Source organism: Homalodisca vitripennis, chromosome 1 (genome assembly GCF_021130785.1).
Source record: "Homalodisca vitripennis isolate AUS2020 chromosome 1, UT_GWSS_2.1, whole genome shotgun sequence".
NCBI lineage: Eukaryota > Metazoa > Arthropoda > Insecta > Hemiptera > Cicadellidae > Homalodisca > Homalodisca vitripennis.
This window is the reverse complement of record NC_060207.1, coordinates 185,503,261-185,519,239: the sequence shown is the minus strand read 5'-3', so window position 1 is coordinate 185,519,239 and position 15,979 is coordinate 185,503,261. Positions and strand designations below refer to the sequence as shown.

Sequence of the window (15,979 nt, the reverse complement as noted above, 5' to 3'; positions counted from 1 at the left end):
TTGAAAACTCCAAACAGCAACTCTGCAGTTCATCTCAGCGAACCACAACTAGCGCCAACTGCACTTCAAAAAAATGGGACCACCCCTAACAACTCCGACTAAGGGAAAACTCAAAAGATTGTATTTCGACAGAAATAACAGTGACCGAGGATCTCCAGGAAAGAGCAGCTCAAATAAAAAGAAGAGGTCAGTAGATGTCAGTGATGCGCATTTCCTAGAAATTGAGAAAGCTAAGCTCAAATTGTTTGAAACATCTGCTTCATTAAAAAATGACAGTGAACATCAGTTTCTTATAAGCCTGCTACCTTATTTGAAAAATATTCCAGCAAGCCGGCAACTCCAAGTAAGGAATAAACTTCAGCAGGTTTGATCGACGAACAAGAACGCAACAGTTTTGTCGCAATCAATTACAAGGATCCCTTGCCTTCAACTGTGAATCAATCACCTGGACATTCATCTTGGAGTAATAGTGCGTACACAGGATACAGTTCCGATGCTACATCCGAATCGTCGTGGGATGTTCCACCAGTAAACTCTCCATTGCAAAATGTTGTAACAAATTTTAAGTAAATTTCTCAAAGTTCAAATGTTGCCAACCAATGTAGCTCAAGTTACAATTCACAAATTATTTTTTTTAATTATTGATTTGTTTTTATATACAAACCACAAAAAGGAAGTAATTACTTATTTAATACAAATTAAACTGTAACGAAGTCTTAAGTAATAAAATATTATAATGTGTTAAAATAGTTTAAATGTTCCACTCACCTTAAAGTCACACTTAAAGGACGACGTTCACTAGGTGAAATCGTCTCCCTAAAATTTGATTCCTTTGAAACACTATGCTCTATACTATTCAAAATGTAATTAAAAGTGTCTCTTCTCATCCTATAATAGTCAGAAAATTTTGCGGGTTCTCTTTCCAAATCGTTATGTAAATGATTATACTCGCCATTGTCTTCCTCTTCTGATAAATTGGACTCATCCAACAATACCTTTTCTTACTAGCTGCCATCCGACGCCTCAAGAGGTAAGTACTGTCGAACAAGTATAACTCCTCTACATCCATTACTAATAAGGTTACAAAACTAGATAACTAACATAACATAACAAACACACGTCTGTCTGTAAACGCCAACTCACGTACACTGACAGCGCATATTCGCTTCCAGTGGACGAGGCCTACGCTCGTCGCTGCTCAGCTTGTAGTTGCTCCTTGCCTCTCGTGTACGCGCGAGCGTGAAGACGCTTGAATACGCTTCCAGTGGACGACCAGCCTATGAGTTAGTGGGGTTTTTTTTCTCTAAGAACTAAAGGTTCTTGCCCGCCTAGACTTATGTGTGTGCCAGCCCCTGCCTGCTTTGACTGGAGAGGCTGGTTCAGAGCTGGCTTCTTCTTCTTCCTAGGGGACATGACATGAAATTAGTGCCCTAAACTCCTCATGCATCTTGACAGGAGACGCTCCTAATCACAACTTTACCCATACAAAATATCCTGTCACTTCGGAAGCCACGCAAAGGTCCTTCCTTATAGGACTAGGTGCAATTTTCTAAGCTTACTAACTATCTTGTTAGAAATGTTATTAAATGCATTTTTACTAGTATTAAGTTCGAATATAGATTTCTAATGGCCATATTTAAGACAGAATTGACCTAAAACACTTCCGGATTATTTATGTATTTATTTACAATCAGCATACGCCTACTTAACTCCATGAACAGTTAATAACGAGAAGTCGCTCTGACAGTGACACGTGTAAGAACACAATGGAAGGTGTAATTGCTGGGCAAGCCATTCAAAATGTGCTCTTTTGTTTCCGGACCTGCAGTCCAGTTGTTCATTTGGCCTTGTGTCGCGCACTTCTGAGGGAGTTTTCACCAATTAAGGTTGGCTTTACGTTTCTTTACTGCGAACTTTTGTTTTATGTCGAGCAAAATAAAACCAGTCCGCTTGGTACATTTTATAAATACTGAAATATAAAAGAAATGTAAGCTGGTATCGTTTTTATATGTTGTGTAATATGTTTGAAAGAATCTTACATAAACCGTGTCTCAGTGATTAGAAACATTATCAATGGACAGATGTGTTACATTTTGTAATTTTCTCCTAAATACATTTATGTACGATTTGTGGTCCCGAAAGATATCAAATTTGCCTTAATATTTTATTTCGGTTTTATGAATAACCTTTTCAAAGCCTAGGAACTGATCTAATATAGGTATTTTTGTATTTTTCTGACGAAAATAATAAATAATTAAAGGAGCCTTGAAGACTCTTGGAGCAATAGGAAAAATTTTCAAAATAGTAGTAAATGTTATTAAAACAATACTTTCCCAATATAGTTTAAATTTTGGACGAGGCCTTTCGAAACCAAAGGTTTCATCATCAAACGACTCGACAAATTGTTTTAGTAACATTTACTACTATTTTAAAGGAACTTCGATTAGCGCAAATATATGGTACAAATTTTCTAAATCCGGAAAACGTTTAATTTTTTTCTTATTAATCTAAATTAGTTTAGAGTTTTATCTAAAAATAACATATTTGTGTCAAAAGCACTTTTTATAGATTTTTTATTAAGTAAAAGCGGAAACTGTTATTTTAAAATCATCTCATTTTAGGTGTTATTGAAAGTTTTTAATGACAAATTCATTTTCACTGATCAATTGTGTACACCGTGATTTGTTTACTCATTACTTACAGTATTTATAAGCCGCTAATGACTGGCAAGGTTTTATAATGTCGAAAGGGTTCTGTGCCACTTTTTAGACCTTGTGGAAAGAGATTATTTGCTTTAAAGGAGGGTTTGTTACTCCTTTGAATTGATTTTCACTCTGTGTTATATCCTGGTATTTTAAAGCATATCATCTCAATGTATAATTTCTTATATTGTCCAAAATTCAAATGATATTGAGGAGAAAAAAAATTAAACGATGCCTCAAGATATAGATGTATTATTCCTTGAAATGCACACAATGAAATTAATGTCTAGCTTTTGGAGGAGCTGAACTGAGAGGGACGTGAAATGGAGCTAAACTCGACATACACTAACTTATTTATCGCATGTTTCTATCTCAATGTTTGCGACACTGAAGTAATTAACTGCACTAACGCTCTGTGAAAGGGCTGATTGACATCGTGGCATACGACACAAGGTTTGCACAACACGTGTTGCAAATTGGCCGCCCAGAGTTGCATTACTCGCATGGTTCTGCACCATCTGTGCAGCCACTCTGGGAACATTGAGTTGATGTGAGAACGCTGTGTCGTTATCGTTAATGTCATTATAAACATGTGGTATGGGTTGAATTAAACCAATATAAAGTACAAATTCAGAGTTGTGAGGTGATATATTGTCTCCTAAAATATATAACTGCTTGTACTTAAGTATTCCTCATTTACTCCTTCAAGATTCCAAAATTAAAAATCCAGAATCCTAATATCAATATATATAAATATGTGTGTATATGTATTTATGCTTTTGTGTCGCTGCTTTATGAGCACAGTAACTACCGTAATAATTTATCAATTGCTACTTATACTTGATTAGTATATATCCCACCATAATTCAATTAGCCTACACCTTTTTAGACAGGCATGCTTATCTCCTGTGACCAGCTCAGACCATAAAATGTCCAAGTGTTTTACGCGCGTCTTTACACATCAATTCACTCCCTGTCTTTTATCGTATCGGAACAACCTTTATTACATAAAAGAGCTTGGAAAAATATAATTATGTGCTAGCTTAAAGGACCAATAAGTAAGGTCTAGTAACAAAATACGGTACAAGCTTGGGAATGACATTTTGTCTCAAACAACTGTTCATTACTACTTACTACTTTTAGTGTAACATCCCCTGTTGTTCAACATTGAAGTTTAAACAACTAGACGTGTATTTTATTGTTGTACAACCCCTTCAGGACTTGCGTGTAGGTGGCAGTTTGGTCGATACGGCACCACGATACGGATGTAAATGTGCTGCGTGTGAAACGCCCGCCCGTGACTGACGTGATTTGCCGCGCGTGCACGCACGCACACACACAAGTAACTCCATACTCGCCGTACAATTCACAAGAACAACAAAATGTCTTATAGAAATGTCATCATAGCAACAGCTTTTTTTAAGTCTATATCATGTAGTATTAACTCACTTTTTGGTGCAATTTTTTGGGGATTTTGGGGTTGAAAAAGTATTTTTTTTATTAAATTCATGACCCTTTAAAATAAATTACCTAATTACAGAATTAGTAGAATTTTTGTATCACTCTACGTGAGGTTATTATAGGCATTTTAAGTAGGATATCAGTCTATTTTGTAATCAGGTTCAAATTAAAACTGCTGAAAATAATGTGACATTTGGAAATTAGGCGTAATTTTTGGAAATGACGTGTTTTTATGTATAAACAATCTATTTGGTTAATAAAACAATACTTAATAATCAACCATTGTCTTAATTTATATTTAATTAAAAAAATTATATTTTTTATTGTCAGAAATGAATGTCGTGTCACTCTATGAATATAATATATAAATATAATTGGTCAGTTTAATATTAAAAGGGTTGATAATTTCGTAATAATTTTCGAAGTTGGCACGCCTAGCCGGTCTCATCAGCTGATGCAGCTGTGGTTAGTGAGAGTGAGTGACCTGCCACCGCACACAACCAGTCCAAGGTCATCGGGCAGCCGATCCGGATCTCAGAAGGGCATCCTTTGGTTGACACTTGTTAATTGCGTAATCTGACACCTTTACAATACACTTTAGGCGTTCTTAGAGTAGGTTCCCCGATCTTTATCCGACAGCGGTTCGAAGTTGGCATGCCTGGCCGGTCTCAGCTGAGCATCAGCCGGTCTCATCAGCTGATGAAGCTGTGGTCATTGAAAGAGTGAGTGACCTGCCACCGCACACAATCAGTTCAAGGTCATCGGGCGGCCGATCCGGCTCTCAGAAGGTCATCCTCCAGTTGACACTTGTTAATTGCGTAATCTGACACCTTTACAGCCATCTCTAACCGTTCTTCGAGCAGTTTCGCCGATCTAGCCGGATACTAATCTAGCCGGACTAGTACAAGTGGATATAAAATCATGGTTAATTATCGCTTTGTGTAGATAAATGGTACTGGTGTAATAATGTTGTAATTTTAAGGAGTTTTTAATTTTTGTTTTCCCAACAAGGTAATACTTTTGTTACAATTCTACCCCGCCGAATTAATTGTTCTGTATTTGCTGATGAACAAGAATAAATTAATTTATAATTATATAGTATGTCATATTAAATCTGTGGCGATGCTTAAGTAGTATTTTAATACGACGTTAGTTAGCACGTGTTTATTTTAATTTTAACATGATTTCCAACAAATCGACATTGTTCACTGTTCAAAATTGGTTTCATACATTTTAAGTGATTGATACTCATATTTTAAAAATTTCAAGTTAACATGTTCATCTCATAAATGTCAAATTTAAACGTAGAGTATGTTGTAATCATTTTAAAGTCTTTGATACGTTAAATATTTTGCAAAAAACATTTTTTCCCTCTTCCTCCTTAAAGTGGTGAATAAAGTATATGAAACCCTCTGTTTAGTGGGTTTGGAATCAGTTTTTAACTGACTGAAAAATTAAAGGTTTCTTAGTTTTATGACTGCTAAATCGGTAACGTAAATAATTTCTAACAGTTTACAACACAACTTTATTATTACAGTTTACCACACAGTATATTTTAGTAATTTTAGTTCTTAGACTTACGCGACCGGTGTCAGGATTATATTTAATTTGTTTCTGGTTCACTCAGTATCGGACCATTAGCATAATTTAACTCTTGAGATATTTCAGCAGATTTTAAAGATTATACAAAATGTACAGCAATGTCTAATTGGCATCATTAATTAACTGAAATCCGATCAGGACTAAATAACGTCGCTAGAACTAATAAGATTTGTTTATTGCATTATTAATATTATATTAAGCGTTTTATTAACGCTGTTAAGAATAATTTTTAGAGTGCCTTGCTGAATATGACATAAGCTATAAAAATGTATAAAACTCTGAATTTAACTTATATTTCTGGCATTTTATAAATGTTAAATTAAAATTTATGTGACATTAAAATAAATATTTTATTTTTCTCGTGGTGACACTGATGTACTAAATATTTATTCGCAATATGTTACTTTCCAAAGATTTTTGTTTGCCGATTATAGTCTACTCTGTAGCATCGCAGTGTGTATTCCAACTGTTATAGACTTACCTATTCATATAATCAATCAGAGTAGCTTTTTAACCTAATAGGAATACTCAAATTTCGTGTACTTAAAATGCTCGGTTTATTGTTACAGTACGTTTAACCCGTATTGATTTAAATTGTACCAATCTACGATCCTTTACTTAGTATAAAGTGATGTTTTATAGTATCCAAACTCTATTATAAGTCTATAAAAATAAGAATAATTTCGTAGGCAAGAAAAGTTTTACCTGCCGTTAGTCTGTCGACACGTTAGTATCACGGAGTACAGTACGTCAGGAGTTTCGTATTAGATTTTCCTGTGCGCTTTGAAAAATAATGTGAATTGATACATTTTTCCTCAGCAATTTTCTGAAGGTAAGTGAACTGAGAACATGACTGTCTTAAGTGAAGTCGGAAGCGTGGTCGAAATGACCGGTTATATCAGCATTTCTCCGTTCCGGATGGGTTGGGAAGCGAATTGCTAGAGTTTGGATTTCCCTGACTCGACACGGCGAAGAGCAGCTTTTCACTGGGTAACCGCGAAAAGTGTTGGACTCGAGGATTTAACGGTTTTAGACGGGTTTGAACTCAAATAGTCGTCCCAACGATTTCTCTGACGCTGTCTGTGAGTTAGCCTGAAACGTGGAATCGGAAGGTGTTGTTAACAAGATTGTCAATATACCAAGATTGTTCCCAACAAGATTACGTATTGAAGACTCTTGGAGCAATTGGAAAAACTTATAAATATTACTAAATGTAAAGAATACATGACATACCAATGTATCTATTTTTCGGGCGAGGCCCGATCTTATAGTAATATTTATAAGATTACGAATAGCAATAAGAAGACATTTACTTATCTACTGTCGTAGGCTGCTACGCTTGTAACGTGTAATAAATATGCATATGACAATGGTCGAGTGCTTTGTGCGGCACAAGCAACTTCGCCTTTATCCTAACCAATGCGGATAGTTATAATTGGACAATGAGAATTCTATGTGGTTTAGGCACTTTTGGATATTTGTTAGTTACCTTTGGATTATCTATTAAAAGTTACGGAAAATGCAATCAAATTAGTGGTGGTAGCAGCCCTCCCCCCGCGTGTTCAAGTACCAAATATTTACGATTTCGGATGTTTTCTACTAGCTTAACAATACAGTTTCACAATATTTTTTCCTAAATCGATTAGTTGGTTTATTAAATATTTTTATTAACTCTACTGGGTAAATTAACACACATCTATCAGCCAGATGATGGTTAAATTTGTTGAAATATTCCCCCATATGTTTTATTCCTACACGTATACTATAAATTAGTATGTATTGTGTTATGCGTATACGTAATCAATTATTGATTTTACGGAGATTCTGTTCGTATTACATGTTTATGCTCAACTGCATTAAAATCCTATTATATACAATAGTAAATCAGAAGTTTTTAAATGAGCTAGAGATTTGTTTTTATTTTAAGGGAAATTCATTAATATTTATTAAACGGTCATTAGCTTCAAGTAAAAATCTGAACAGTAATAATATTCATTTTTCGTATTCTTTCTTTTTTCATTTACTAGTTGGTACAATTATACATTTTCCCCTGGTTGGATGTATATACTTGTTTCAGATTTCAAGTGGTAATATGGTGTTTGCCGTTATAAGGTCTATACTTTTATTACAATTAATCAGATATATACTCGAGTTACAATAATTGATATATAGCTGTATATTTAGTCATATTGTATAAATATGTTTTTGTAAAGGATCATTTGTCATCAAGAGGTTATTTTGTCCAAATAAAACCTAAATGAATGAAACGTGTTGCTACTTACTCAATGATCATTAATTGTTACAATGTCAGTTAATGTTACATTCCATTGATCGTAAAGCACTTATCATTCTTGAAATGTTTGTTTTTCTACAGCTTGTAGTAATTAAATAATGACAATGGACACGTGATAGTCGTTTAACCGCTGCAATTAACTTATACACTGTGTAATGGACGATATAAACTGAATGGTCTGTTTGTCCGCAGGCTGGACGAGGAGAAGTTTCAACTCATCAATGTAAGTACCATTAATGTGCAGGTTCCATTCAGTACTTTACTAGTACTAGTTGTATACTCATCATTACTAAAATCATGTAGCTTAGAGCTAACATATTATTGAAAAGGGTTCTGTAGTATATAAAAATTAAGAATGAGTAAGTATTTTTTAGGTAGTAATGAATTATTTTGCATTTGCCTCAATTAATATGATATTTACGTTTAAAATATCAGTTTTAGTACGGTACTTAAAAATAAAAAATAGTGCTAGCCAATATTCAACATAATGAAAAAATCTTTTTGATCAAATATTTTGCTTGCATACGACAAAAATGTCATTACGACATTTAGATTTTTTCGTTCATAAAGTACTATTTAACATTTTTCTTTAAGTTTTAGATAAATTCTTTTTGTAATTAAATTATTTTAATATTTTGGAGAATAGTTTTAATTTTATAAAGGAACATTTTACATCAAAATTAAAAGCCAAATTTTTGATTTGTTTGATTCTAAAACATATTTTTTGTGCAAAAAGTATGTAACCTTCGTTCAATTCTTTTTTTTTTTTATTGTTTGATTAGTAAATTATTATTTTCAGTTCAATTTAATCGGTAGATGTGCGTAGCAAACTTTTAGTGGATGTACGAGGTAGAGCCTAAAAGTAACGAGAGTCCCTTACGTACTCGGCTGTACCCAAAGAAGGGTGAAAAGAAAGGGTCAACGATCGGACAGCAATTAGTATTCAAGAACCGGTATTTGAAGTATTGCCAGTTCATGTGTGGCAAGTAATGCAACTTTTACCCGAGAGCGTGACGTCAACATGTCGATGGACACACATGAACAACTTGCAGGGATACAATTTTGTTGTTTAGAAGTAATGACGGCAAACATAGTTTTATAACTGCTATGCTTCGTGCTATTTGCAAAGAAACTGTTTGTGGAAAATACAAGTGAATTTTAACTTCAAAAATGTAAAATTGGTACAGTGTTAACAGCAGTTAATCAGTTTACCAACAGTTAATCTCATTCAGAGCGCGATTAAACGTCGAGAACATATCAAAACGTTGAGAATATCTTTATTCATGAAGACTGTCGCCGAACGTTTACAAAAAATGTTACATCGTTCAATACAGAGAATTTACAAATAAAAAAAGTTGCAGCGAAAACATATCACGTTTTCTTATTCAAGGACAACAGTAGTGGCATCTACAGACTTGTTTATACATAGATAAAATAGAACAGTTGACATAGGACTTGAATGTTTTCCTTACTTGCTCTGTACAACCTTTTTGTTCGCTAGACTCAAAAGAGTGCGAAGGGCTAACGTTTGAGCTGTATGGGAAGAGCACAGAAAAACGCTGGTTGAATTGAAGGTCCTTGCAACTTATTAGTTTTAAATTTCTTTTGTCTGTGGCGAGTCATTTCAAACTCAGTGTATTTATTTACAGATAAAGTTTGCTACAAAGTTGTAGAAACAACCCACAGAATGGTACAGGATTGCACTAGTCCTATATTTAGATTTATTAAAAAAATAATCATAAATTTAAAAGAAAATAGTTATTTTATCACATACATAATCCTTTTTTTCAGTAAGTTTGTATTACAGTTTAAAATTTATTACCCACATATGTGGACTTCTTTCTCTCTAAAAAAAAGAAAAATTTGCGAGAACATTACATTGTTTTCCATTGTAGTGGATTTTGGTATGCCATTCTTAATAACTCAGTAACACGCAAACTAAGTAGAGTCATAATTTTTAGTGTTAAAACAATGGGCGTCTTGATCTACATATATGATCTACATGTATATTAGTCCTTAAGTCATGCTCTAAATAGAGGTTTTTGAACTGTGAAAATCCTGATATAATAAGTACACGAGTCTTACCCAGCTATATAACTTTACAATGAAATTTGTACGTATAGACAGTTGACAGTTATGCAATGTTTCTACTGAGGTGAAATCTGTAGCTACTTATTTATTTAAAAGATGTCTGATGCGAGCTTTCCGAGTCCGAGTATTTTTATCCATAATTTATGCATTATAAGAAACTTATATAAGGTAACGTGGCGTTCGAATTGATCGAGACGGTTTTTGGAGTTATTTGCTGATAACTTGTGATGTAAAAAACGTATTGTCGTTGCAATTAAATCCGTTTTTCTGCTTTTAATAACATACCATTTAGTTTAAAACCCATTGCAATTCACACAAAGCTGCATGTGCAAAGAAGGTAACATTTCTCGGGATTCCGTTTTTAAGCATATAAATAAGAAGAGTCAAGTATGGAGCCCTGAAGAACTGTATATAAAATTTGTGTCTATACACATTTGAATTATTTCGATAAAATGTTGGTGGTTGAAACTAATTTACGTGTTTTAAAGTATTTAATAAAACATGTGAATCAGTGGCGTTATAGAAAAATCCTCGTCTATTTCAGCGTTTCCTCCTGTATTATGTGTAACATCCTCACAGGTGCTTCCCAGAAAACACTTTAAAAAGTTATTTAATTTGAAGGAAGCACAGTATGTGCACACGTGGACACAAACCTACCAAGGATACCCTGATTCGGGAAACTAGTCGTTTAATAGTCAACAAACAAGAGGGGGACGTCGAGAGAGGTCTGCGGTTCTGTTTGCGCATCAAACAGCGATAAGCGTGTTCCCTCCCAGCTGTGTATCTGTCGACCAATATCGGTGCAAAGAGACTTAAAGACAGTGTATCGAGTTCTTTAGCAAATAATTGTCTCACTTTACAACTTCCTCATACCACACAACAGTCTCTTGTGTTCTTGTTGTGATAGTTTTAGCTGTGTAATATATCGAAAATAGGGTTTACTTCACTAAATGTACGGAAAGTGTATTTATTGGTACACGATAGCGTTTTAGGGTAATAAAGAAAATTAGATAGCCATCGGGAAAACTGACAGAATGAGCTAGGAAAGTTTACAGCACAATCACAAAGCAAAGTAAAAAATAAAATAATTTGAAATAAATAGCAAGGCGCTGGCCAAATTAACAAAATGCATTTGATTAAATGGTAATAAATTTAAAGATAGTTGTCCGTAAAATATTCCAACAGACACTCTTACAGAAATTGTTATGGTGACTCACCTAAGGGTGGTAAACAGATTTTCAAGTTATTGTCTTTATGTATTATCCTTTTTCAGAGTTTCTGTCTTATAATAGCCTAATAGTTACCATTAAAACATACGGTTAATTATCTCTAAATTTCTTTATTAACGATTGTTGATTGAATGGAAAAACATAATTATGGACATTTGCCATTGTTAAGGGCCCCAGTCAACGATATCGAATGTCTATAATAAATTATGTAAATCCTGATTCAGATACTCTTTAACATTACTGTAGTTTTGTAGAATTTGTAACCACTTTTCAAATCTTTCGACTTGACGGTACAAAGCGTCAAGCGATAACTTTTCGTTTAAATTTATTCTAAACTCCTTTGTCTTTCGAAGATGTTGATAGAAGACAGTCTTGCTTCGAAAATCGACGCGTGTGAAGTCGCGAGTATCTGCTAGTATAACAATAATTTAAAGACTATAACAGTAGAATAATAAAAGACTAGAGACCTGTGAGTAACGGATGAGTTAATGATTAATAAAATAAATTTAAAAAGAGGTAAAAATCATCAATTAATGTTATATTTAGGCAAACGCGTATTATTCGAATACCAGGAAGCAAACTAGTCCACATGTGGTGGGATAACATTTCACCCCTCTTTATAAAATCGTAATAATATTTAATCTCTTTGGGTTTTCTTATTTTTTTTTACTACTCGACACATTTAAGTCAAACCAGATTTTCAGTAAATGTTTCTGTCACAAATTGCTAATTTAGTACAGAATACTTTTTATGTGTTTCCGTACAGTATTAATGAATTACAAAATAGAAAATAAATTATATAAACAACTAAATAGTAAAATTGCTCTTTAAACAAAACAAATAATCTCTAAAATAAGACTCAGCTCTTCCATTTTTGAGACGTAGGTCCGGAAAGTAAAATTACACTATATTGACGTGTACCCTTAACACTACAAGTATACACAAAAAACGGTTGGCTTCCTTCCGAAAGTCTAAGTTTAAACTGAAAAGAAACTATTTCGGTTCTCAAATCAGAAATCCTAATCGATGTTTTCTACTTTTACGATGAAAAAGTAAGGATAAACGTTTAAGAAAACTCTAGTCTTTAAATAAGTTGACATAACGAAATCAAGGCTTTGTAATTTAAGTATCCTGACAATTGCTGTGTATGTCACCGAAGGCTGTAAGATTACAAGACGCTTCCAATCTTACTATTCTTTAATTCATTTACTTAAACGTGATATTTTAGAAGCGCCAATATTCTAATCCCCATAGAACATGTGCTATATATTGATAAATATTAAAGGAATTAAAACAAAATATTAGATTACATCAAGGTAAATTTATTTTTAAATGGTCCATATTGAAATTAAATTCTTAATTATGCCTTTTAACCATATTTAACTTTTTATTATTAAAGATTAATTTCTAAAGCGGCCCTTAAAATTTATATTATGCTGTTTAGTTCTAGTAACCGTTATTTCAACATATTTTACAGTTATGAGTTTTTAAAATTATAACTAATTGTATTACAAAAATACTAGATTCTTTTATTTAGTAATTGTTACACATGTCTTTCATCGTTTCAGCCAATTTTGTGATTCTTAGTGTAGCCTTATTGACTTTTTTAATTAATAATGTATTAGCGAAGGAAACAGGATTTTTCCGGATATTTACCATCGTTCAATGATACAAAACATCAGTAACACAACGTTTCGAGATCTGCAATCTGATCTTTTCTTCAGGTGAATATTAAACCTAACCTATTTTTAATGTACACTTGTGATATTATTGTAATAATTAGTGTTGTGTTTAATTTTTTATTAAGTGCATGTTTTACAGTTAGTGAAGTTGACACACAACATTGTGGTTGTGATTCCTGACTTAGGCGTGTCACAACGCTCTGGTATGATTTGTTTATTTTATCTTATTTTGTAATTATTATGTGTTAGGTTAGTTATTTACCTGAAGAAGAGATCAGATTTCAGATCTCGAAACGTTGTGTTACTGATGTTTTGTATCATTGAACGATGGTAAATATCCGGAAAAATCCGGTTTCCGTCATATTCCTTCCATCGTCAAAAATAAACTTCAAATAAAGAATGTATTAGCCTCGGCAATTAAATATTAGATATTCTGGCCTGCAGATCGTGAACTTCTATGGGAATATCAAGATTATAACATTCTTGAGTTCAGTGACTTGTATTTTTTTTTTAATTATATATTTCCTTATTGTGCACATTCTTATATTACATAATTATTATATAGTAACGTAGAGTCATTTTGCATTTTATTAGTTACTCTAACATCTACTCATAAAAACCAGATATACTGTACTTTTAGTACTTAACAATTTACGATAGTACTTGCCCTGTGTCCAACAAATTAAAAAGTCAGACATTTTTTTAATTACGAAATCATAGTTTCTGTAGAAAACGTACGTACATCCATTGAAGTCTTCTATCTTTTTATATCCACATTAGTATATTATATCATTATTTTGTATCTTTACTGGTAATTCTTGTGAAATTAAAATTCCTATTACAGCATACCTTTATGTCTATACTGGTGAGCTTTTTAACAATACAATATATGAAGCAAATCCTATAAGATTTAAACTGTTTAACGGAATCCTGGAGTGTAAATGATTTTAGTGGAGCGCATATTTAGTTGTAATATCAAAACAATCCACTAGTCAATTTAACAAATATTTTTTTAGTAAATGTGATTTTCTTTCCCTGTGTAAATTAGATAATGCAAAAACGTATCCAAAAAACGTTTATTTGAGGTTTTCAACCATACAAAGCATATTGAAAGTTGTCTTACAAAAGAAAGACAGCGTTATTTTAAACGTATATCAGCTGTTATCCGGATGTAAGGAACCATTTTGTGTTTTACGTCAGAAGATATTGCCCCGTCTTGTCAGTGCGATCTTTATCCGCCTATTTGGTGACGTGATCCTCAACTGATAGAATTCTCTCAACTTTGTTTTGGGACAAATTTTTTGTTTATTTAATGTACACGTATTTGACAAGGACAAAAGAATTCTAGATAAAATAACTATTTTTGTAATTAGGTTCCACTACGTTTCGATATCTGCAATCTCAATCCTTCCTCAGATAGGTAACAAACCTAGGTTAAAGAAGCAAAACGTACTACATATCAAACATGTCGTAAATCAAAACAAACCTGGTATAAGCCAACTTCATACACACTTTCTCTAAAACATAAACTCAATAAAACTTACAATAATTATTATAAAGTTAATCAAATAATCAGGTTACAATACGTCTGCTCGCCTCAACCAACAACAGACAACTGATCAGAGACTAGTGATAAATGACGATCGTATCAGAGACGAAACAAGACGTCAGATATCAGGGAATGGAGGCGTCCCATTGTTACTATTCTTACTATTGGTTCATTCTGTATAAACTTCTTAATACTGTATTGCCACTCTGTACTAAGTAGTTTCAATTATCTGTTATTTTTTGTGGTTTGTTAAGGTGTTTAATTTTTTTCTTTATAGTTCGGATTTACTCTTGCCAACCAAATCTGTATAATTTCATCCAAAGAGTGCTATTGTGATGTTTCGTATAATATTATTATTTAATTTTTTTTTTTTCAAAATTAAATAGTAATTAATGTTTATGTTGCATTTTAAAACTTAATTCATTATAATGTTATGGAAGCACTAATTTTGAATATTGCATAATATTATATTCTACGATTTTATTAATGTTTGTTTTTGGTCTCTTAATGTTTTAGGTGTAAAACTTTGTATAAAACATTGTATTATTTAGTTCTTATTTACATTGTTGAATTTTTAATTTCTCTCAATTTCTTGACGCCGATGGAATTTTAAGGTATGGACATGTTAATTGTTGGGGACCTAAAGATAATCATTAATTATTATTCAGTTATCAAACTATAAAGATGTCATACAACACGTAGCGTTCAAAAAGGTAACTGTCCGGCAAGGAATTTGAATCTTGAGGGTCCGTATACGAGTAATTTGAATACTACTTTAACATATTACTTATATTGAATGTGTGTCTCCACATTTCCATTCTAAAATTATATTGATTGCCCTTATGCGTAATATATTAGATACAAAATGTATCTTTAAAAATTGATTTAATATTCAGTATTAAATTAATTTTCTTACGAGTAGTACTCCTGTAGGACCTTTTATGCTCAAATGGTTCCAATGTTTCTGTTTCTATTCAGCATATTTAAGTTAAAAATATTATTTGAAATTCGTCGCATTGAGTATGGACATAACTATTATTAAATATGTTATTTTAATGATGTTATTATATTATAATCTTTAAAATATACTGTACTTAGTTTTTTATTTTTGTAGGGCCTACACCGAGAATGTATCGAGAAACCGATGGTTAGTCGTTACAATAAAATGATTGCACAACCCTTCTTTGGGATATATTATTGTTAATAGATTTTAGTTTAATGAGCTATTGACTTACAAATACAACGTTGAAATCAGTGCAATTGAAAATTGAAGCATTCACTTGGAAATTAATTTTATTTCTTCCATCGCGAACCTCCCGGGGCAGTGAGGGAGTTATCCGATACTTTTGTGAAACGCTCTCAGTAATTAA

General features: G+C 32.7%; 1 protein-coding gene across 1 annotated transcript in view; it reads left to right on the top strand.

The window, feature by feature from the left end:
* LOC124354222 (leishmanolysin-like peptidase) overlaps positions 1-15,979 on the top strand; it is an 83,549-nt gene that overhangs the window by 12,565 nt on the left and 55,005 nt on the right. Inside the window, exons 7-8 of the mRNA XM_046804522.1 lie at positions 4,765-4,885; positions 8,212-8,281. Coding sequence (XP_046660478.1) covers positions 4,765-4,885; positions 8,212-8,281 — 191 coding nt within the window. The remainder of the gene's footprint in view (positions 1-4,764; positions 4,886-8,211; positions 8,282-15,979) is intronic.